Raw genomic sequence first — 26,282 nt, forward strand, 5'->3', positions numbered from 1 at the left:
AATCTATTTTTGTGCCACCATCCATTAAAACTGTATCTCTACTATTATTTCAAAATACAGAAAGAATGACAGCATGACTGGAAAAATTAAGTTAATTTCTACAATACACAGAAATGTTTTTTGAAATGTACTTGAAATAACCTTAAAAAAAAAACATCTTTATATGCACTCCCCAGAGCCCACACCTGAAAAATGTATATCTACATACAGTCAGTCCTCGTATAACACGTGTTTACACTACACGAATTCGATCATACACGATTTATAAACGGGAACGATATCTTATATAACACGAACCGAATTCGCTTATGCACGATTCCCCTTTGTTTTTACAGGAAATGGCAGTCGAACGCAGAATCACCCCAAATGAATGCAACACGATAGGAATGAAGAGAAGATTCTGAAAATGTATTTATGTTTTTTATATCAGTGAAGGGGAAACACATTTCACCATAATAACGTAAAAACCAACACAATTCCAGCTATCAGTATAATCGCAAATGCAATTAGATCAAGTTTATAACAGATTCCACTAGCAGAAACCCCTAGAAATGTGCTTTAGTAAAATGTGAGGTGTCAATAGTGTATCTCTGCCTTTACGGTGTTGTTTATTCAGTTGCTACATGCGCGCAGCTTTGTTTATGTGTATCAAGCGTGCCTCCTCGTTTTGTAATTGTGCTTTATTCCCTAAAAATGAGTAAAATACTTAAAAGGTGTGAAAAGGAAGCATCCTGGTGAAGACACTGCAGATTCAGAGAGAAAAAGAAAAGCAATATCGATAAACAGAGGTGGACTAGGTCAAAAATTCTTACCAGGGAAAATTTATAGTGGCCTCATACTATGGTTTATGGCCAAAATCACACTGGCCTCCGGCCCACCGGGGTTCCTCCGGTAGTATGGCCAGTCCGCCTCTGTCGATAGAGAAAAAATATGAAATTGTGAAATGCTTTGAGCGAAATGAAAGACCAATGTGATATTGCACGTGCTACAGACCTAAATGAGGCAACGCCGAGAAAATAAAAACTTTCATAGCAGGAACAGCTCAAAGTGTAATTAAAATCCATTAGATTAAGACACAAAGAATTGGAAGAGATGGAATGGCTGTCATCTGTTTCGATAGAAAATCAAACAAAAAACAAGTTTGCTTACGATAGAAGCAAAAGCATTAGCAATATTTTATTACGTAATAGTTGTAATAAAATACTTACGTATTTTATTACGATTATTTATTGTGTTTGGTAATGTTTTGGTTACAAATGTGTGTTCAATCTTGGGTGGTTGGCACCTAACCCTATTTTTCCCATAGGGCCTGTTGTTTATATTGCACGAGGGTTTCTAGGAACACAACTATCGTGCTATACGAGGACTGATTGTATGTACTTATGGAAGGGTTAATTGTATAATTTAACTTCAAATTATACTTTTAAGATTAAGCAGTAGTATTTTCAGATGTTACTCCAGTTTTACTTACACTAACAATGAAGTCATAACAATAACTGCTTAACCACTTCACTTTCAAATGCTTTTTCCTTTAATGCAAATATAAGTGCCATATTATTGATGCATCGGTAAAGGTTTTAAATAATTACATGTCAATAGCTTTTAATCACTTAAAAGAATGATTCAGATTTTTAGCTTTTCTTAGATTACTTTTAAATGTATACCCATTATCATATTTCTCAAGAACTACAGTAGTGCTCAAAAAATTGCATCATCTCATTTTTTAGGTTGTTTGTTCTTATACTGGCAGCTTATCCTTTTAGAAATAGCTGAAACAGAACATAAGTAAAACATTACATATACAAAACTATTAATTGCAGAAAAATTTACTTTTGTGCCTTATGTGTTATTCATTGAAATTAGTTTTTTTTTTTCAAAATAACATGCTATTATTGAGGAAAATTTCTTATAACAAAAATTCGATGAAAGCAGCGATTTTTATTATTATTATTACTTTGCTCATACTAGGATGACAGGCAGCTATATAACTAAAAAACACAAATGCATACTAATATTTCGTTGGCCCACCCCTTGCTTTGCTAACTGCAGCATATCATCACGGCATCAACTGAATAAGGTTCTGAATGTATACCTGGGAAATCTCATAGCACCAAACACAGATTAATGTCCCCTGCAGCTCTCTAAATGTTGGTTTCTTTTGCATTACTGAAACACCCATTTTATTCCTACAATTTTTCAAGTAAATTGAGGTCTGGACTGTTACCAGGCCATATTAATGTGCAAATTGGTTTATCCTTCAACCATTTTTTATACCTGTGGACAGTGGTAAGAAAATACCACAACATTTGACTCCATTATGTACATATTTCCAATCTGGAAATAAACATATTAATACCAATGTAGGTTTGAGTGCTTTTATATCTTCAAACTGCTGTAGGTTTGTCTGTAAATAATACAGTTTAATTATAATAAGCTTTATAACACAGGAATCTTTTTTTTTTCCCATCTGTGCCATAAAAAAAATGCAAGTCCTGTTACAATTAAACTACGGATATGCATATACAGTGGTGAAAACAATTAGGAGATCACAGCACGTGTAAACAATGTTTATGTAAATATGATGAGGATGAAGCTAGGTTCGAATCAGTGTATGTTAAAAACATTCAAATAAACTCCAGAGTGAACAGCAGTTACAACTTTATTAGAACATGATATATCAGAAGCAAAGTAATGTCAGTTTTGTCACCACTCTAGACAGATAGTATGCACCTGCATGTTGCAGATACATACTAAATCATTGTCTGTGCAGCTGCAATGCATTCATAAAATCAAGGCACTCATAAGTTGTTGGGGAATCAGTTGCTGCTCTTGGGTAAGTGCTGTTTCAAGACCATGTGCATGTGGAAGAGTTTTTTTTCGAGAAATTTGAAAGCTTGTAAAAAACTGAAAATCTATGTACATAAATGCTTTTAAATATAAAAATTTCCCTATTCTGACTTGATATAGTTGAACAGTAGAGTAGGATTATTGTAAAAATAAAATTTAAAAATTTGTAAAAAAAAAATCTTTAAGAAAATTACTTTTTTCCCCATTTTTTATTCATTAATTTTTTTTTTCATTTTACATAAATATTAATTCTGTGTGTAAAACTTTTGATGATTTTCCATTTATTTTGATTTATTATTATTGTCTTTATGCATTTTTAAGCTTTAAAGAAATGAAGAAAATGGTTGAAAAACTGTTATAAACAGACACTAAACAAGATATCATTGAAATTTAAAAAATCTATTAATAATTAATTAAAATTTAAAACGTAAGTAAAAAGATACTTACATTAACAAGACGAGCAACAAAATCAACTGGATAAATAATAAAAAATGACACCAGAAAAAACTCTGCAAACACGACCGTAAGGTAAATTCCTAACAAAAAATAAATAAAAGATTAGTCAATTGCTCAGTTTTGCACCAGGGAGTCATTTTATATAATTAAGAAGACAGTTAATGGGCTATTTTATACTGTGCATAGCATTTTATAGCATCTTTCTTCATATATGATTTAAAGCTTTTCTATGCTATCAATAAAGCTATGTGCAAAACTAAGCACGATATCTGATACCCACCACCAAATTTGGCTAACAAAACAGAGAATTTAAAGAAATAGATTTTAGGCAGAATTGCTTTGTTCTTTTACCATTTTGGAAAAAAAAATAAATAAATAAAAAAAAAAAACATTATTTATATTTAACACATCAATAATAAAATATGTTCAAAATACTTCAATGGAAAACAAGGAGCATTAGATATATAAAGCAATTTTATATAACATATTTAAGAATCCTCGGAAAAGAATGAGTTGGTTGATTAGTTGGAGATTCCTTGGCGAACAGACTAATTTTGGTTGTAATATGCTGTTTTGTATATGCTAGTTCATTTTCATGTACCAGATCTCTGTATGTTGTGCAGGCTAACAAACCAAGGATAACCCGAGAGGAGTGATTCCTACTTCCTCTAAATAAGATTATTAGTATTTGTCATATAGTGCAAGGAAGCTACAGACTTTTGCTGCACTGGCAAAAAAAAAACATATGCCCTAGGCTGGTTCCTCTGCCATTAAATAAGAAAATACAAATTAATATGCTTCCCTCCTCACACTGGAAAACAGTGGCCCTTTGAATTTATTCAAACTCTCAGCCTCAACCACCTGCAAGGACAACTTGTTCCAGTAATCAACAAATCACTGGCTAAAACAAAACTTCTACATAATCTAATCTAAACCTTTACCCCTAGTTGTGGAATTCTTTCTAACAGTGAAAATTTCACCTTCATTCATTTCACTAATCCCTTTCAGAGCCTTATAAACCTCAATCATGTACTTGGTTGCCAAGTTCTGTAGCCCACATACTCCTAGTCTTTTTTCAGATGACGTCTCCATACGTCATCACAGTATTCCAAATGTGGTCTTACAATTGCTGTATACAGTGAGATTATCTTTACAGGATAATGTTCAAAAAAATCATTGATAGGTAATAGTAATAGAGGCATGTTATGCAAGAAAGCAAACCTGAACTTATGTAGCATCAGCCAAAAAAAAAAAAAAAAAACTTCACCCACCCATTCCCTCCTTGAATTTATTTAAGCTATCAACTTCCAGAACGACAGATAGAAGTTTGTTCCAGAAATTTCCTCAGAATTTTAACAAACCCATGCTGTGTCAACTATTACTGCAGTCTTGTCTAGATGATCCTGCAATGCTTCTTTAACCAGTGACTCCATTATTTTCCCCAGAACACAATTTAAATTAACAGGTCTATAGTTAATTGTGTCACCTTTTGAACCCCCCCCCCTTGTGAATTCGATACATTTGCACATCTCCAGTCTTTTTCATTTTCTATCATCTTAAGTGTAGTACCACACAGTTGATACGTTCCTCTGCCACAAGTCTCATTAGTTCATCTGACATCTATTTAGGCCTAAACCTTGAATAATATTTCTTAGTTGGTATTAAAAGCCTAGTAGCTTCCACAATTAATTCCTTGAATGCTTCCCACTTAGAATTTGATGTTGGTAAGATCATCAGTTGGTCCCACTGTACAGAATTTAAAAACTGTCTGAGAACACCTGTAGTCACCTGCTGGCTAAAGGCAAATTTCTGCACATCTATTCTACAACTGTCTTTCCTCAATTTGAATTTATGCCCCCTCAGGTTCACAATCTGAGCAAGCAGAAGAATCCCATCAGAGTTCAGCGTGCTCAACCAATTCAAGGTCTTATACACCTCAATCAGATCACATCGTAGGTGTCTAGTCTCCAGCCGCTGCAATTTTGCAAAACTTAAGCCTTTCTTGGTAAGAGGACCCCTTCGTTCCCCTCATCAATCTTGTTGACCTTCTCTGTACATGCTCAAGCAAATCTACATCCTTCCTAAGATGAGGCCTCCAGACCTGTACGCACTACTCAAGGGGTGGCCTACCAATTGCCTTATACAAAGGGATAATCACCTCCTTTTCCCTGCTAGCAAAATTCCTGTATATCATTGACAACACCCCATGACCTGCTCTGGCAGCCTGTCTGCATAGCTCACAAAACTTCATATCTGACTGCACAATCACTCCCAGGTCTTTTTCATTTTCTACCATCCTAAGTATAGTACCACAGAGTTAGTACGTTTCTCTGGGATTACTTCTACCCATATGCAGTTGCCACTTCTCAGCCCATCTGCCCAAATTTTCTAGATCCTGTTGCAGTAGCATACTGCCATTATTGTCATTAACAATCCTGTCAAACTTTGTATCATCTGCAAACTTCGACACTAAGCCTGATATATCTTCATCAATATCATTGATGAATACACAAAACAACAATGGGCCCAGCACCGAACCTGCGGGAACTCCACTAATAACATTTGTTCTTGAAGAGCAGTGTCCTTTGATTACCACTCTGTGTCATCTCCCGCTCAACCATCCCTTTATCCATTGTAGCAATTTACCCTTAATGTCATACCACTCCAATGTGTACAGCAGTCTTCCATGTGAAACAGTATCAAAAGCTTTCCTGAAATCCAAGTATATGATATCAAAATTATTTTTGACATTCAGTTCCTTTGTGGCCACGTCATAGTATCCAATCAAATTGGTCAGACAAGACCTCCCTTTAACAAACCCATGCTGTGTCAACTATTACTGCAGTCTTGTCTAGATGATCCTGCAATGCTTCTTTAACCAGTGACTCCATTATTTTCCCCAGAACACAATTTAAATTAACAGGTCTATAGTTAATTGTGTCACCTTTTGAACCCCCCCCCCTTGTGAATTCGATACACTTGCACATCTCCAGTCTTTTTCATTTTCTATCATCTTAAGTGTAGTACCACACAGTTGATACGTTCCTCTGCCACAAGTCTCATTAGTTCATCTGACATCTATTTAGGCCTAAACCTTGAATAATATTTCTTAGTTGGTATTAAAAGCCTAGTAGCTTCCACAATTAATTCCTTGAATGCTTCCCACTTAGAATTTGATGTTGGTAAGATCATCAGTTGGTCCCACTGTACAGAATTTAAAAACTGTCTGAGAACACCTGTAGTCACCTTTACGGAAGCAAAAACCGTTCCCTTTACCCCGATGGTAATTATTTACTTTAAGTAAATCCCACATCAATACACTGTGATCACTGCCACCTAGTGGTTTCTTTATCTGCAAATTCTTAATACACAAATAATCACTGCTGATAACCAGATCAAGAGTATTACCCTCTCTGGTTGCCTCTTGAAAATGCTGCTGCACAAAACAATCATCCAATAAATCCACAAAAGTCTTGCTAGTGTGTGAGTGACCAACTCACAAGTTCCAGTCAATATCCAGGAAGTTAAAATCCCCCATTATAAGATATTCTGATTTATTGGCCCACTCTATTTCTCTGTAGAATTGTTTGTTGTATTCATTAGTGTCCATGGGCTTTCCCTACTCCATTTGCACTTTTCATAAAACGTCATATCTGCCCATATTAAAACTCCAAGTCCCTTTCCTTCTCCACTGTTTTTAATTTAACCCCACCAAGTGTATAATTTATTTATGGGTTGATATTCCCCAAGTGTATGGCCTTGCCTTTAGCAGGATTAAAACAGCATGCCACTTTTCTGACCATCTTTGAAGTCATCCTGAAGGAGCGCTGCTTGGTGCTGATTATTAACGACTCTACCAATCTTTACATTATCTGCAAATTTTGACATTATACCTTTATCTGTTTGTTGATGTCATTTATGAAAATGAGAAAGAACAGTGGTCCAAGAACCAATCCTTGAGGGACCCCACTCCTGATGTTACACCAATCTGAAGTCTAGTACACTTTTTAGACAAATATAAATGAATACATAAAATATAATTTTACAATGAGCATCACACCTTAACTCTTAGCGCTGGCTTCTACATATAAATGAGTTGTGGTGTTGGTATACTGGCTAACTGATTAATACTAGATGAAGTGAAGGGTGAAGCAACAGTCATGCAAGTCTACAAAGATGTAGAAGTTTACAGTGGTTGTAAGAAATTCACATACTGTTTCTCACTCTTATGTAAACAGCTGTGCCTTTCATTATTAAAAAATACACCAACGGTCACTTTAATATTTATTCAAAGAAATTTGTTGTACACAATTTCAACACCAGCTGATATATTAAGAAATCATATGTTCTGAAATTTTGCATTCCTTCTTCAGTAGTTGTAAGATTAAATTTAAAATAATGAAGGTAAGGGTACAAAAAAATGGCTAGGGAGTTCTTCGAATATAAAGACTAGTGTTCTCACCATTCAAATATATCAGCCCTGTCTAATTACGTGCTCTTCAGCTTCTACATCAAAAGATTCAACATTTCTGTACTTTCAAAAATACATAAGCAAACTAAAAGTTTGTTTCATAACTTTAGAATATTTTCATTTCCTCTTCATTTCCTTTACTCCTTAATTAACAGTATTTACTAATGAAAAGTTTTCTATGAAAATATTTTATAATGTTACTCTTATTACTGAGAATGTTAAATACAGTTAAAATGAATCCATTAAACAATTTTGAAATGACTAAATTTGTACAGTAATTAGTGCATTAGATAAATTTTATTTAATAGAAAAGCATAATAAATGAGGGTCTAGTCTTTGAAGAGTACTGTATTTGGCTGGCTCTCAAATCTTGGATGGTTATCCATTTATCTGATTCTCAAGACTAAGAAAACTGAAAGTTATCTTGTGTGATTCATAGATTTACTAAGCTTAGCTATCCCTGCTTTATACATTTATAAGTGTTACAGCAACTTTGATATTAATTAAAATTGAATTAAAAATGCCTTACTGTTTGTAAAGAATGGTTTACGATATGGTGGTCCTGGAGAGAAGATCACTGCTGCTATTACATAAGACATCATGTTCACACTTAGTATGGCTGTGGCCATATCAGATGGTGCTGCTGAATGAATACGCTCTTTATTAAAGTTGAATGGCTCATACCTAAAGAAAAGGCAGCACAGAGCAATAAAAAAAATACAGCTTTCAGAATAAGAATCTACATATAATCCTGTTTTTCTAACCTATTAAATTTTAAAACTTCAAGGTGATTAAAAAGTTATGCAAAATACAAAAATTGTTAATATAGTAATAGTAACAGCCATATAGTGCAAGGAAGCCACAGAATTTTTTTGTACTACATGGCTGTTACTATTATTACTTTTTGCAAAAAAAAAAAAAAAAAGTAGGTAAGAAAATAAAAATTTTCTTCCCTCCTCACACAACTATCTAGTTGACCTTTGAATTTATTCAAACTGTCAGCCTGAGCTACTTGTGAGGGCAACCTGTTCTGGCAATCAGTGACTCACTGACTAAAAGAAAACTTCCTACACTCTAGTCCACTGGTTTTCAACCTTTTTATAATAACGTCACCCCTATTCAATTTTCTGCCTGTTAGATCCAATTCTCTGTGTGTGTGTGTGTGTGTGTGTGTGTGTGTGTGTGTGTGTGTGTATATATATATATATATGTTATATGATATTTATTACAATAATATAATTATAAAAATTACATTTCATAATACAAATTATATAATTTTATTCTTTATATAGAGGTACTAAGCAAACATCAATTATAGATTACCAAAAAATTAAAAAAGATACTGTACACTTTTTATAATGAAATAAACATATAAATTAAAAAATAATAAGTTTAAGTAACTTAAACCCAAATTACGTGGCACCCCTGAAATGTTGTTGCAGCATCCCGGTTGAAAACCTCTCCCCTGTAATTTTAATAAATTTGATGATTGAGAGCTATTAAATGCTTGATAATTCCTATATTCTATTATATTATAAATCAACAGAGATTACCTTTATTTTTGATATAGGAAGCTTCTTTTCCAACTCTCCTAGTCCAACTCGCTAATAATTCTTGAGGAAGGCGATATCTATTTTGTAAGGCAGATGGGACATCTTCCCCACTGTCAGAACCGTAGTGTTCAGACCGTGCGGTCTCAACAATGAGTGCTCATGACTGCTGTCTACAAACACCATACTTCTGGCAGCATGGAAACCATTACTTGGATTGGCATAAAATTAGATTTTGGAGGTCTAAACTGTTAAATGAATATGGACCGATTATTTCTTTCAGTCCTATAGCTGGACTTTAGAGTTTAATTTAGGGGTCTAATAAAATTGGATATTGGGGGGGGGGGGTTATTCTCTACATTCCTTAAGTCGGACTAGAACTTTTCCGGCGTCATGTTCACAGGAACGGAGCAACTCACAATTAATCCTAAACTTTTGTCTTATGTTGTAGTGTTTGTTCTTCACGCATGCGTATAAGTGACCAATCGTTGGACAATAGGAATGGCCTACAAACATTCCTATTGTCCGACGATTGGTCACTTATACTCATGCGTGAAGAACAAACACTACAACATAAGACAAAAGTTTTGGATTAATACTGAGTTGCTCCGTTCCAGTGAACATGACGCCCGAAAAGTTTTAGTCCGACTTAAGGAATGTAGAGAATAATCCCCCCCCCCCCCATATCCAATTTTATTAGACCCCTAAATTAAACTCTAAAGTCCAGCTATAGGACCGAAAGAAATAATCGGTCCATATTTAATAAACAGTTTAGACCTCCAAAATCTAATTTTATGCCAATCCAAGTAATGGTTTCCATGCTGCCAGAAGTATGGTGTTTGTAGACAGCAGTCATGAGCGCTCATTGTTGAGACTGCACGGTCTGAACACTACGTGTTCTGACTAATGATTTTTGCAATGATTTCTGTAATTTTATAAGACGCAATTATTCCATTGTCATTTGTTCTGACAGTGGGGAAGCTGTCCCATCTGCCTTACAAAATAGATATCGCCATCCTCAAGAATTATTAGCGAGTTGGACTAGGAGAGTTGGAAAAGAAGCTTCCTATATCAAAAATAAAGGTAATCCCTGTTGATTTATAATGTAATTTTAATGTATGCCCCTGAGTTCTGGAATTCTCTATGACAGTGGTATTCTGCCTTCATTCATTTTAGCAACCCCTCTCAGAGCCTTATAAACCTCAATCAGGTCTCCTCTAAGATGTTTGATTGCTAAGGTCTGTATAACCCACATAATCGAAGTCTTTCCTTGTATGTTTGCCCTTTTGCCAATCTTACCATGCGAGTTGCCCATCTTCATATCCACCTTTTTCGAATTTATATTTGCATTCTTCGTTATATTTTAATTCAATGAGTTTTTGAATTTCTTCACTAGCAGACACAGAATCGCATCCAATTGGATCTAACATCCATGGCTTCACTTCAAAAGCAAATAAATCTGAAAATCAATTTTTCATTTTGTTTTTTAAAGAACACAAATGATCTGAATAATTCTTAAGATCCTTCTCAATGAGAGATTCATTGATTTCAGCTAACTCTTGCATACCATGAAATTGTTTTGTCATTAAATTGCTTTCAAATACTGTATTTCCAGTTTTTCAGTGAAGGCTCTTCATACGCGTTTGAAGTCAATGTAATTAATTTCCCTTTAAGTTGACATGATACTTAATAAATTAAATTAAGCTACGCTATTATATTGTGTTGTTGACATGATACTTCATTAAGTTTTTGAAAGATCCAAGACATGTTGTTTTTGTGTTGGCTGATCTCCTTTGCTTAATCTGTGTCTCTCCTTTGCTTTCTAAAAAACTAATTATCATATCAAAAAGAGTTTACAATTTTGTTAGACAAGTTTCCTTTAGAAAGCCTTATTACTTCTGTATGTAAAAGAAGCCTCACATACTGTTCTTCATTATCAACACAGAATGTTCTGAAAAGGTGATCATATTTGCTATGTGACTTTATTTTATTGATGGTTTTAATAACTATACTCAGAGATTGATCAAGAACTGGACTAATATTTTTTTCAACCAAATAATGTCGATGCACAATGCAGTGTATTGCAAGAACTTCAGGATATACTTTCTTTAGGTGGGCTATAAAACCTCTGACTTCCAACGATGGAAGTAGCACTTTCAGTGGCACAGGATACCATATTTTCCAATGGTACTTGTTTTTCATCAAACCATGTTTTTACAGCAGCAAAAATGGATAACTCCAGTACAGTCAGTTTCAATAGATTTTACAAACAATATTTCTTCTTGCAATTTACAATCATCAATGAAATATTGACTGTATTGTCAGTAACTGTGGATTCATCAATCTGAATAGAAAATTTTCTCGTTTTTAGTTTGTCAATTTGTTGCTCTTCAATGTTAACTGACATCTCATCGATTCATATTCAAATTGAATCATTGCTCAATGGCAATGCTCTTAAAACACTGGAAGATTTTGGTGCATCACTGTTGAAATTAGTCTCTAATGTGGGTTGTATAACAGTCTCAGCAACTGTATGAGCACTACCAGTTTTTGAAATGATTTCTGCAATTTTATAAGACGCAATTATTCCATTGTCATTTGTTTGCGGCGCCTCCGTGGGCAGGAGCAGCAGTGCGTAGCACACACTTCTTGATTAGACCGGGGTTCAAGCCTGTGACCACCAAATATGGAGGATGCGGAAAGGTCAGAGAATGATCACCGCATATCCCCGGAGCAATATGGCTTTAGTTGCTAATGCTCCTAAAAACCAAATAACAAACAAACAATCATTTGTTTGCATGTTCTTCTTATATAAGGAAGTAACAGCGTTACACTGCCCAAAATTCTGTTTAAAATATTCAATATATGTACCAACTTTATCAAGATGTTTCCTTTTTAAGTGATCTAAAAGTCTTGATGGTTTTATAGCCTCATTTGAAAAAGAACTATTACACATAGGACACATGGGCTGTCTTGAGTTGAATGGATTTTCAATAAACCATAAGCTAGATATTTATCCAGATACTGTCGACACTTTTTTTTCTTTTCAGCACTTGACATGATTGATGGTGGCTTGAATAACTACAAATAATTAAATAATAAAAATAAAATATAAACTATTTTTTATTTAACTCTCATGGCCCATGTCACTCACAAAAGCACTGTGGATCAAAAATAAACAATTTCCACAAGGAAACAATAAATCAATAGTAATTGTGGCTTAGAAAGTAGAAACAATGTGAAACATTTCCTCATCCCATCCATGCCTCATATATTGACCAACGAAAAAAAAGAATAAATAAATAAACCACGCCCACCATGACACGGGCAAGGTCACAGCTGTCGGAACGGAATGAACGCCAAGGATTGAGGAGACATTAGCTCTGAAAGCACTTAGGCATTTAATGCCTATGAAAAGCAAAGGTGGATGAATTAAATCACACCCACTATCTTCCTTTTATCAAAATTTCTCACTCGCTCCTAATATATGTTAAAAATCAGTTGTCTCAGGGGAAAAGAAACCCGAGAGAAATATTAAGAAATAATATGTCGTTGGGTAGGACTGAACTTTGGAGGGCCACAAACCATTGTAGTACCCTTGATTTTTCTGCCCCCAAAACCCAATTTTTTTCCCCTTGGGGGCGATATTTCCCCCAATGAGAACCCCTGCCTCAGAGAAAAATAAAATTAGGAACTTTCACAACTGAAGTACCTAGCGGTTAGCTATGTGACACAAGCTGATTCAATTTGCCTCGGAACAGAGTGCATGTGGCTCTGTTTCAAGAGGATATGGCTTACTAGAAGATTCCATTGTCAAGGGAAACAGCTAACAAGAACCAAGATGTGCCTGCCAGGAACTATTGATGATGTACAAGATTCTGTCAAAGGGCAACAAGATTGGTGAGGGGAACAAAGGGGGTGCTCTTACCAAGAAAGGCTTAAGCTCTGCAAATTGCAGCATCTGGAGAGTAGGCACTTGCAAGGTGATCTGATTGAGGTGTATAAGGCCTTGAATGGGTTGAGCAAGCTGAATGCTGATGGGATTCTTCCTCTTGCTCAGATTAAGAGCCTGAGGGGGCATAGAGGAAACACAGTTGTAGAATAGATGTGTGGAAATCTGCCTTTAGCCAGCAGGTGGTTGATTGGTGGAACAGACTTCCATCTTTTTTTGTGGAAGTTGATAGCCTAAATAAATTTAAGGCTGAGCTGAACAGGCATTTGGAACAAATGAAGGGGTGAAATGGGAGGGTTTTTTTTTTTTTTTTTTTTTGGCTGATGCTGCATAAGCTTGCTTTCTTGCATCATATACCTCTGCTAATAACACCTCTACTCTGCTAATAACAGTAAGCGAGCAGTTTTCCAACTCACCTAACACTGCCTTGATAGTAACAGCAAATATCCTTGCACCCTTCTATTTCAATGTGTCCCATCCTAAAAAACACTCTCTCCTGTTAACAAGCACAGACCAGCCGAGAGAAGTTTCATCCTGTGAGCCTTGCACAATCTCTCCAGGGCCGAATTCATTGGCAAGGCTCTTATCATGCATTCCCTCCTATCACATCTGTGCAGAATTACAGACACTTTCAAATTTAATCTTAACTCATGATGTTTTCTGAACATTGCTCTGTACTCTTAATATCATTAGTACAACAATATCACCTCTGTCCTTATATGATCAGAGCTGATCTACAATATCCTTTCTTCCCTCTCAGATATATTCTAGTCCTATTCTGCCTATCCTTTTTGCACAATATATTTCCCTGACAGATTCAATGACAATAGCTACTTCCCATGGGACCAGCACATTATAGTTGTGGGACTGTCACTGTTTAATATGATGCATTAGTGTAAGCTCTGGCATCGAGGTGAGCATCTGAAATCTTGATGTCCCCATCTTAATTCCTTTGAAGGTACCACTCCTATCCTTCAAGCTCTTGTTAATGCCCATTAGAACATGAAATTCAGATTCTTTGCATCTCCCTTAGACTGTATCATATCCCATTTCAGACAGTTATGCAAACATTGACCAAGTAGCACATTCTATAAAGCCGTAATTCATAGGAGGACTACACATATATAAGCTACACAGTTATGCTGTTGATGTTTAGGGATTTTTTTGTGCAAAAGCTAATTTGGCCGTAATGCACCTGTTATTTTGCTATCAGCACATTCATGTTTATGTTAGATTTGACTTGTGAGATTCACTTAATTTAAGGAAAGTAAAAATGTCATTAATGTTTGAATTATCTCCAAAATATTTTGCAGAGTTAGGGTCTTGTGAGAGTACATGTGATTGTCAAACTGTTTGTCAAGCATTATGATAAAGTGGTCATTCTATGAAACATGCCTTACTATCAGTTGAGAATGGCATCTGTTACATTGGGGAGGATCATCTTTTCTCAAGAGAAAAGCATGTGTCAGGTATGTCTGCTCAATATATAACCCAGCAAGGATGACTTCTCCATGTCTTTTTGAGAAAAAGCACGTTTTCTATTGTTTGGGTTTTTGTTTTATTTGATATAATTTGTTGTTTGGTTTTTCGCTATTTTAATCCATTGTTTTTCTGGCTTGTCTAATTACAGGGATGCATTCATTATATGTTACCTGGTGGTTTATTAGAAAAGGATTTGATGGGTTTATTTTGCCTGGTCAGCCCACTCATTTCCAGAAATTCCTGAATGTCCTGGAATCCAGCAAAATCTAACTAGTTTCGGTTTATCGCTAAGACAACATAAATAGGAGAAATTTTTTCTTATGGGTGGGTGAGAGGAGTGATCCTCTTGCTGAAAGATATGTATAGCACAAAATCTGTGAAAATGAAAAATTACGCTGTTTGCAAGGTGATATGTATCAATGTGCTTTAAAGCTAGCAATATGGCAAACAGTTCAGCTGTATAATATGTATATATACACACACACAGGGTGTCTCAAAAATACACGGCATAACTTCAGGAATGAGTTCCTCGTGTAGACAAAAATATTTTATATCAACATAGTTCCGGAAATGCTTGGTTTCTGAGTTTTGAAGGTCTGTCTATGACACTTAACTGTTCACATCACCTTATAGTAATTGTTCAAAATGTCCACCTTCTGCCTGAATACAGGCCTCACATCGATGTCTCATGGACTCGCGAATATGATGCCAAATTCCTGGCATGTTTTATATTGTCTCACAACCTACCACATTTCGATTGCGGAGAGTTTCCACATCAGCTACCGGAGTCGAATACACCAATGACTTTAAATGGCCCCACAAGAAGAAATCTAGTGGGTTTCAGTCATGGCATGCACAACATCCAAAATCTCCTCCTCTACTTCAGGAGCCGTAGATCTTGGTCATCCTCTGTCAGCAGCACGAGGTGTAAAGGTCCCATGTTCACAAAGGCGGCGATGGATACCTTCAAACGTTTTCCTGTCTGGACATCTTCATTCTGGGAACCTTTCATGGTACAAACGACGAGCCTCCAGAGCATTGCCGTTCTCCAAACCGTATATAAAGTGCATATCCGCTTGCTTCTGATTTGAGTACATGGTCGGAATGGAAAACCACCAGATTCTGTCAGTACCTTGTGATGAAGGAAATCCCCTGTGGGAGATAAGACATTACAGTTAATAACTCTTGAACCAAGCATTTCCAGAACTATGTTGATATAAAAATTTTTTTTATTGTCTACATATGAGGAACTCATTCCTGAAGTTATGACGTGTATTTTTGAGACACTCTGTATATTCAGGAACTCCCTGACTTACGTAATACTCGTCTTATGGAAATTTGACTTTACGTAAGTTTTTCCTGGCTGGTGCAAACTTAAAAAATTCATGGAACCGTATTCTGCATCCCGTAGGAATCATGAAAATATTGTAATTTGAACCCAATAACACATTGTTGTTTTTTTTTTTTTTTTTTGTAATTAGTTCCAAGTCCTTGGAAGTTGAAAATTTCACTATATTACTAAACTATTTCTCTCTCTAAAAGGGATAAAAGTTTACAATGGAAATTTATTTGCACTACACTTTCATTGTTATCATATGTTCCCAATATAAGAATCAATTTTGAATGCCTTTGTGATATTTTTCTAAAGCATGTTTCTGGAGGTCACGATCAAAAAACAATAAAAACAATTTGCACTTTCCGGTTTATTGAGCTTTTCTGTTAGTGCATCTCATTATAAATGGGTAGTAAACTAGATCTTATTGCATTTATGATAATACCGATAACTGCAATTGTGTGGGTTTTTATGCTATTATGGCGAAATGTGTTCCCCTTCACTGAAATCTTCAATCATATAAAAAAAAAAATTTTTCAGAAACTTTTAAGATCAACAGTGATCACAAAATAGCATTCAGGTGCTATATCAAAGATGGAACAACTGTTAATAATATGGAAGGAAAATCAGATTCAGAAGCGAGTGCCCCTGAGTCTAATGACCATTCAATCAAAAGCAACAAGTATTTATAAAGATATTAAGGATAAGTACGGCAAACCCCAAGCCAAGTTCATGGCAAGCAATGGGTGGTTTAATAAGTTCAGCTCCATAGTCCAACCTAGATCTTATCATGGCTCAGTATATGTGAAGAAGTGAAAAGCAATATGCTGCCCATTTTATGGAAGATATTGTTCTTAGATTATTCAGTTTCTTTGAACTGACATTACACAGGTATTTTTTGTGCTCGAATAAATTTAGTTTATCATTCATACTTGACTACCTATTTGTAATTCAGGATCGGGGTGCATCCTGTGTTTTCCACAAAAGTGTATTGTTGCCGTCTTCTGTACTGATATACGTTATAAGGTGGCCATGTTTCTATTTTATTTATAGCACCTTTCAAGTTTCAGAAATGTCTTGTGTGATGAGATTAATTTTGATTGTAAACAGAGCTGCACCGGGCCTTGGGAAACTCCCTCATATTGAACATATTTTTGGGACAGAGTATGGTTAAACCGGACTTGGAAGATTCTTTTTTACACAGTTATGTTCATAATTACTGGAATAAGTAGAGGCTGACAGTTTGGGGAAATTCAAAGATCAGCTGGATAGTTACCTACAGGAGGAGGGAAACACACAGGTTATCTATTGCCTTTTCTGTTATTATTTATTTTTAATTTTCTTCTTATTATTTTATTTATTATTATTATTATTATTTTTTTTTTTTTTTTTGTGCTGGTGCAGCCATAGGCTTCATGGCTTGGTGTAAGCCATAGGCTTCCTTGCACCATGTGGTCATTGCTAATGCTAATATTAACTTAGCTTATAGCCTTAGTAAAAACACTTCTAATAGTAATTACACTCCTATGGAATACAAAGAGGAATAACAGACTAATAGATTAACAGCAGCTACAAGCAGAGGTGAAAGTTTTTCTTTCATTGGAGCACACAGCATCCTGAAAATTAAAGAATCAGATATTACAAGGCCTGCACGGAACAAGCAAATACGTGGGATGTATTAGGGTTACTAAAAGCAAAAACAGGTGCATGTACCCTAATGATAGAAGGACAGCAAACAAATTTGATGCATTTGAAGCACTGGTTAAATCAACAAATGCAGAATTTGAATATGGTGAGTACAAAGTGTTAAGAGGAGGTTCCTACATATTGGAGGGGGCAAATGTATCTCCTATTTACAAAGGGGATCAAAGGGTGACATCAGCAATTATAGACCTGTAAGCTTGATTTCTATTCCATGGAAAATAGTCAGTAGTTAAAGAAGTATTGCAGGATTATCTTGACAGGAATGGAATTATGTAGAAATCACAGCATTGGTGTAGGATCCTATCTGACCAATTTGATAGTTATTATGATGCAATAACAAAGGAAATGGAAACAAACAATTCTGATATTATATTTAGATTTCAGTTAGGCAGTGCCTGATGTATTATGAAACTACTATGGATAAAAGGATGGTTGGGCAGGAGACAAAGTGTGGTTATCAATGGGCACTGATTTCTTTGAACTGCTATTATTAGTGGGGTTACCCAGGATTCAGTGCCAGACCACTGTTGTTTTCAATATTTATTAATGATATTGATGATGGCATATCAGGCTTAATGCCTAAGTTTGCAGATGATACAAAGGTTGGCAGTAATCAGGGTATGCTACACCAACAAGAGCTAGAAAAATTAGGTAGATGGGCTGAGAAGTGGCAACTGAAGAAACACTACTACATATGGATGGCAGTAATTCCAGAATAAGACATCAATTAGATCCACACCCAAGATAGTGGAGAATGAAAAAGACATATAGAAAGGATGATTCTTTCCCCTGAGTTCCCCACATATCAAACACAGAAAACAATTTTTTTTTGCAGCAGACTAGTGCAGAACAATAATTGTTCTATGGATGATGCTCAGATACATGATTGTATCATCATCAATTATTGATGATACAATCATGTATCTGCACATCATCCATAGGTCTGTCATCATTATCCATGACAGATGCATTGCAAGAAGATCCACACAAAGTGAATACCTATATGCCCCATCAACAATCATAAATGGGATTAGGCCTTAAGTGCCTGGTGTATTATAAAATTGTAGGAATATATTCCTGGACTGCAATGTGACCACAAACAGGACAAGGTATGGGCACTAGAACTAGACAGCAGCAATGCAGTTATATGATCTATTATTAACCCAACTAAAAAGAATTAAGTATTTCTGAAATGCTGTTCTTCTTTTGCTTGCAGATGACAGTCACATTGGCTTGTTACTCAAACATCCACCAAGGTGATTTGTGGCAGATCAAGACGAAGTGATCATAACAAAGTGACCAAAGGCATCACTTTGTTAGAAGATAATGCAGAGTCATATACACAGCAGAGTTGCTGCATTATAGTAAGATACACAACTCTGGGGGAAAGTACACAATCATCCATCATACAACCCAGATGGCTCCTGTGACTTCCATGTTTTTGAGAAACTGAAAATTGATCTGGCAGAAGGTTAATTCCAGATGGATGATGGTACAATCATTGTAGGAGGCTATCCTATAATGTGGATAATTTAACCAAGAAGTGCCAAATAACAGTCATTTTAGGATAGCTGGAATGGGCACCTAGTGACATTACATTGAGAAATAATAAATATATTTATATCTAATCAATAAGCAAATACAACTGTTTTTATTTAACTCACCTTCATATTTTAAAAAAATATTAAATTTAAATATTAAATAAAATATTAATATAATGAAAATGTATTTTACCATGGTTGTATAACACAATAATAACGAGCCAAAATGCACACAGCAATCTGCAACACAATGAAGGAAAACATAGACAGCTGAGGTAGGAAGCTTAGAATACTGCGAATAGGTGGGCGCTTTACCAACACTGGATATGCAGCAGTTCTACCAACTAGCCAATAAAAATAAGTCTTTTATTTAAAAATAAACAATAAAAATAAACATCTTTTTCAACACAGAATACAAAATATGTAATAATCTCATTAAGGTTATAAGATAATTGCAATACATTATCACAGCTAAATAAAATCATTTGTATAGTTTAAGACAGATGTGACACTAGCAACAAGGAAGTGTTTCAGAGCATTTTAACTGCACCTCTTTAGATAATGCCCAACACTAGAGTAAAATTATAAAAAAAAATCAAATCTTTTATGCAATAATATCCTCTATGGCTTTTAAGATGATAAAATATGACAAAGGTTTAGTCATATTTGATATGACTGAACCCTTGCTTTAATGACACACTTCAGAAACAACAGACAGTATAGGTTCTGGACATGTATCTGGTGCATGTTGTGGTCAGCTGCCTCAGCCCCACACTTTGCTTAAGGTGCCAAAAATCAAGGTTCTCCCAAAGAGGAAAGGTGAGTCAGCCTGGTGTGGCTGTTTACCCCAGGGCCAAGCTGGCTCTCCACATATCTGGACCCAGGAACATAATTTCCTTGGTCTGATGGCATTTGCCATTAGTTAATATATAAAGAAGTCAGGATTTTCCACACTGTCACCCTTCATCAGCCTGCCAAACAACATCCGAACCTCTAGAGAGGTAACTGAGAGTTCATCATGCCTTGAATGAGCTTTATATTTTCCATTCCCATTATACAACACAACAAAATTCCAGCAATAAGTTTAGTAAAATATAGCATTTAATACAATTTATTTAGTTAAATATAGTATAAACAATATGTTTAAAATATAATATTAAATGTAATGTTTTTATTTTATAGTACAGTGCTTTTTCATAACATTCTGGCAACTCTGGAGACTATAGGTATTTGAGTTTGATGGACAATTGGATTTAGCAGAAGTATTATCCTACATTAAATCAAGGTTTTGCTGTATTATTCAATTCAATTTTTATCAAATTCTGAATCTGCATAAATTATCATGCAGATTCAGAATTTCTGCATATAGACCTACTGTTTGAAGCAACCATCAAAACGTAGATCTATGTATGTACTCCTAGGCCTCACATGAAAATGAAAATCATAGCTCAGTGTAAGTACTCCTGAAAAGGGTTAAGCAGGTGGCCAGGAAGGTACACTGTCTTATCAATGGTTTACCATACCTTTTCATCAAGAGAGAAGAGGTTATTGTTCTGCTATACAGTCAGTATCTAGAGAAAGATATTTAGCTTTTTGAAAGTGTCCAAAAATGTGTGATTTGTCTATTGAAAACAGCAAAGGGACAATCCATATGAGAAACCACAAATATAGCACTGGGAAATTAGGCAGGTTGCGGGGGGGGGGGGGATCTGATTGCTATGCATAAGACGGAGTATTGAGAAGCAAAAAAAAATTTTTTTTTTTTTATGTAAATCCCAAACACAAGAGGTATTAGAACCTATAGTACTTAGTACCGTGCTTGGGTTGGAGGTTGAGAAGACGAAAGAAGATACAGTCAGTCCTCGTATAACACGTCTTTGCACTACACGAATTCGATCATACACAATTTATAAACAGGGGAACGATATCTTATATAACACGAACCAAATTCGCTTATGAACGATTCCCCTTTGTTTTTACAGGAAATGGCAGTCGAACGAAGAATCACCCCAAACTGAACGCAACACGATAGGAATGAAGAGAAGATTCTGAAAATGTATTTGTTTTTTATATTAGTGAAGGGGAAACACATTTCACCATAATAATGTAAAAACCAACACAATTCTAGCAATCGGTATAATCGCAAATGCAATTAGATCGAGTTTACCAGTTTATAACAGATTCCATTAGCAGAAAGGCAACTGGAAATTGTTTTTATTGTTTTATGGTAGTAACCCCTAGAAATGTGCTTTAGTAAAATGTGAAGTGTTAATAGTGTATCTCTGCCTTTATGGTGTTGTTTATTCAGTTGCTACACGCGCGCAGCTTTGTTTATGTGTATCAAGGTTGTTCCAGAAAACGGCAGTTGAATGAATAAACGAGGAAGATGCAGTCGGACTGTTTTGAAAGAGAGAGCGGGAATTATAGAAGCCAATTCTGAAGAACAGTGCCCATGGAAGTATCTGTAGAAGAGGCATGCAGCAGAGACTTTGTTAGAGATGAATCATTAATTAACCTAACTGCCCTCTTCAGAATGGAATTAAGAAGCCTGAGAGAGGTTTTGGGGGCACCACCCCAGATGTGGGAACAATATTCCATGGCAGGGCGGATTTGCCATTTATACAGAGTGAGCAGCTGTTTGCAAGAAAAGTAACACCGAGAGCGAAAGAGAAAACCAAGTTTTTTAGATGCAGAGGAAGCAATATTTGTAATGGGCTTGTACCAAGAGAGATTAAAAGTCAGGGTAATCCCCAAAAGAGATATATCATTTTGCCTAGAAATCGGAGTGTCACTAAAGATAAGCATAGGAGCAGAAGAATCCTTTTTGAGCGATATAAGACAAGGCTGAGTTTTAGAAGGGTTGAAATCAACTAAGTTGTCTTTTCCCCACTGGAGAATTACCTGAAGATCGGAATTTAAGGAATTGGTAACAGATTTTCGAGAAGTTGAAGCTGATTGAGCAGGGCAAGGTTTCTCAAAATGGAAAGTAGAATGCAATGTGCTATCATCGGCAAAACTATGGATAGGATTTCCAGTCAATGGAAGAAGATCATTAATACACAAGAGGGAAAAGAGTGGGAGAAATAACTGAACCTTGGGGGACACCGGCATTAGTGGAGAAGTTAGAAGACAGAGAGCCATCTACCATCACCCTCAGTGAGTGATCAGAGAGAAAACTGGATAACCAATTCCTAAAAACAGTTGGCAAACCATAAGATGGAAGCTTGTTTAGAAGACCTTTATGCCAAACACAATCAAAAGCCTTTGAGATGTCAAGAGCAACTACCTGTGTTTCACCGAACCTTTTTTCCATTGAATTAGTCCATAAATGGGTAACATAAGCCAGAATATCACCAGTGGATCGACACTGACGATCGTTGATCAGACGGAAGGTTTCTAGGTAGTTTAAGAGATGGTGGTCAATTGATTTCTCCATTACTTTAGAAAGAGTAGAAGTAATTGCAATGGGACGATAATTGGGTGGGAGGGATTTGTCACCCTTTTTAGCAACTGGCTGGATATGAGCAAATTTCCAAGCAGAAGGAAAAACACCTTTGGAATAAGAAAGTGAAACAAGACGACACAAAACAGGAGTAAGTTCACCGGCACATGTTTTGAGAACAAGTGGAGAAATACCATCGGGACCTGGAGCGAAGAACACTGGCTGAATTTTCCATTAAATGAAACACAAATATCAGGAGAAATAAATACAGACTATTTGGGAAAACTAATACACAATCTCAAGTTATTGTCATTATTTATATAGTGCACTAACATCCAAGGCCATACTGAGCTTTTTATCTTTGCAAGTGTATACATTTGCCTATTGTGTGGACTGAAAAATTCTGAATAACTTATGGGAGAACCTGACTCCCTTTACCTAAGAATGGCTAACTACAGTCCAAAATGAAGAGGGGGGGGTGATGACGACTTAAGAATTCTTCCAGTCAACAATGGGATTCAAACCCAGACCTTTCCATGGAGGAAGTTTGGTAAGGTTTTGTTCGGCCAGAATGTTTTAACCACTGGACTAAACCTTTTCCTGGATGGGGGGGGGAGTTAGGTTGATAGCCCAGTGATATTTAAGGAGCAGGTAGAGTGGATCCTTCTAGTAGCAGGAAGAGCATGATAACAGATAGAGGTAACAGACAAGTTTTTATTTTTATTTTTGCTGGTGTAGTGAAAGCCTGGCTTCCTTTCATTTTTTGGCCTTTATCAATATTAAATCCAAACCTTGCCACATTATCAAATATTTGCATTTGAAGAGGTTGCCTACAACATGGCAGTATCACCACTCTATTCTGTCATATTTTACTGTTGAGAAGTGGTATGTAAATATACCTGTAGTATATGAAGCTAACTGCCATTCAAGTCACCAATCAACATCTGTCTATTCAGAAATTGTATTACCGTGGAAAAATGTAAGCTTATATGGCAATTTATTCAACCTACCCATTTCCATAACACCAGGTGTAAGTTTAATTCCAACAATGACTGAAGGCAAATTTACACATCTATCTACAACCATCCTTTTTCAATTTAAATTTATGTTCCCTCATATATGTCATCTGAGAAACAGTAAAGATGCCATCAGACTTTTGTATAATACTCAACCCTTTTAAAGATTTAAATACTTCAATTAAGTCACTATGCAGATGCTTAGGTTTTAGATGATGAAAGAAGTCCCCCAAGTCTTTGTTAGTACAAATACCCTCCCTTTTAGTCCCCCAATCTACATCCTTCTAAAATCAGGTTTCCAAACTTTTTATGCAGTATTCATGTGGCCTAACCAATGCTTTGTAAAAATGCCAATGAAAAGATCAGTAGACCATTAAACATAATGGTGAATTTTCTGATCTAGAAACAATGCATATATTACAGTATAATGATCAATAACATGAACCTGAGAAAAGTGTCTGTGCAATGGGTTTCTCAAATGCTGAACAATAATCAGAAAGTTGACTGTAAAGAACAAATTTTGAAAATGTAAAAATAACCTTGAGAACTCTTTCTGGTCTATCACTATTATTAAGACTTCAGTGCACCACCAAGAATCAATGCATGACATGAAAACACACATCACCTACCACCCAATAAATTCAGCATTGTACACTCAGCAGCCAAGATGAGCTCCACTTTTTGAAATGCTTGGTAGTGGCACTTCATTATAAATAATTATAATGAATAATTGTTTATTCATTATCACGATTATTTATTCATTATATTTTACTACAGAAACAGAGAGTCTGCTTGCATATTGATGTCTTTCCTTTCAGTTCTGGTGGTTGACTCTTGAAAATATCACTAAAATTGAGCAGTATACAAAAAAAAAAAATAAATAAATAAATAAATAAAAAAATTAAAACCAAAAGAAATAGCAGAAAGATAAAAATAAACTGGATATATATATTTGTAGGTTGAGAGGAATAGAATAGAATAGGAAATGGACTAACAGAACAGGAATTGTAACTATGGAAGGTATAAGAGAGGTAAAAAGAAGTACTTAATGCTGAAAATCCTGTGATTTCAACACCTTTTTCAAGGGTCAGCCACCAAAACCAAAGGAAAGACAGCAAGAAGTAACACCTCTCATGAAATATGTGCAGCATGTGGTATAGACGTGGTAAAGCCCATTTGAAATTATCGGTATTGGAAGTTAGGCCTAAAAGGTAAAGCATATGTATATTTCATGGCTGACCCGACAGAGGCGGACAGCAAATAGAAAGGTTAAACTAAAGTGGAATAACTTACTGAAGTCGAGATGGTATACAAACTGAGTTTGTTTGTATACCATCTCTGTGGGAAATGTAATTTTCCACAGAGTAATTCAGCACATAATATAAATAGAAATATAGAAATTCCACAGATAATGCACTTACACAGTATAGGAGGTAAGAGATTTAAAATTATATCGATCAGAACATATGCACCATCTGAGGGTTTCTGGCCATCCTAAAGGAGGAAAAAATTTGAAGATCTTTTATAAACAAGCTAAAAAATTTAAAGCAGTAATAAAACTGTTTTGACAATTTAATATTCTGTTGTTAATAATTAATTAGCCAAGCTTATCATACAAGACACTATTACAAAACAATACTATAAATTGAATAAATACATATGAATGTATACATATTAAATGTGTATTAAAAAATTTTAATACACATTTAATTACAAATTAAATACATTCTCATACTATAAATATTATGGAAACTAGCAAAAAAATCTAACTCAATGAGAGATTTCAGATATTAACTTCAGTTGTATATTTATCAGTTGGGGGAGGGGGGGGGACTCATACGATGACACTATACCCACAAAAGACTAAAATATGGGTATTATATGATATATCAAATAACAGTGGTTCCCTGCAAGCAAAACTTGTTATAATTTCAGAAATATACACGTGGTAAAAAAGTGTTTAATTTCAGTTTAATCATCTAATGGTTCCTTTATTTGAAGATTCTTAATATATATAAAAAACAGTCATCTGGCAACTGCTGAGTGAGCAACCAACTGACAAGTTCAAATCAAAATCCAGAAAATTAAAATCCTAAATAACAAGATATTCTGATTTGCTGGCCCACTCTGTTTCATTTTTGTTTCCTAATAATTATGCCACATCCATTGATGTCTGCCACTTGCTTGGAGAGGTCTGGGATCAATTCATGTTGAGAACAAATTCCTATCCATTATTCTTCTAAGTTGTAGCAAGTGGAGGGAGAAGGGTTTCCCACAGCAATTTGCCCTGTACAGTAGCTGTGATTTCATCTTTCATTTCTTCAGTGAACTTTAAGCTGTCCAATGTGAAATTCAGCCTTTTAACACTATGGATGGATTTGAGCAACAAGTTCTAGTGCCTTTAAATAATAATTTGAATTTTGTTCTTCTATATGCATTGTATTCACCATACCCATGTTCTACACTCTTCTATCAGAGTAGCATCATG

The 26,282-nt window shown here is 35.4% G+C and overlaps 1 protein-coding gene across 2 annotated transcripts in view; it reads right to left on the reverse strand.

The window, feature by feature from the left end:
• LOC150075172 (polyamine-transporting ATPase 13A3-like) overlaps nt 1-26,282 on the reverse strand; it is a 409,674-nt gene that overhangs the window by 21,697 nt on the left and 361,695 nt on the right. For both annotated transcript variants that reach the window (XM_090388296.1, XM_090388295.1), the window contains 4 exons: nt 25,216-25,288; nt 19,530-19,680; nt 8,304-8,458; nt 3,295-3,383 (listed from right to left, as the gene is read on the reverse strand). In XM_090388296.1, the coding sequence (XP_090244422.1) occupies nt 3,295-3,383; nt 8,304-8,458; nt 19,530-19,680; nt 25,216-25,288 (468 nt within the window). The remainder of the gene's footprint in view (nt 1-3,294; nt 3,384-8,303; nt 8,459-19,529; nt 19,681-25,215; nt 25,289-26,282) is intronic.

Source organism: Mastigoproctus giganteus, chromosome 14 (genome assembly GCF_048544385.1).
Source record: "Mastigoproctus giganteus isolate SK-2022 chromosome 14, ASM4854438v1, whole genome shotgun sequence".
Classification (NCBI taxonomy): Eukaryota; Metazoa; Arthropoda; class Arachnida; order Uropygi; family Thelyphonidae; genus Mastigoproctus; species Mastigoproctus giganteus.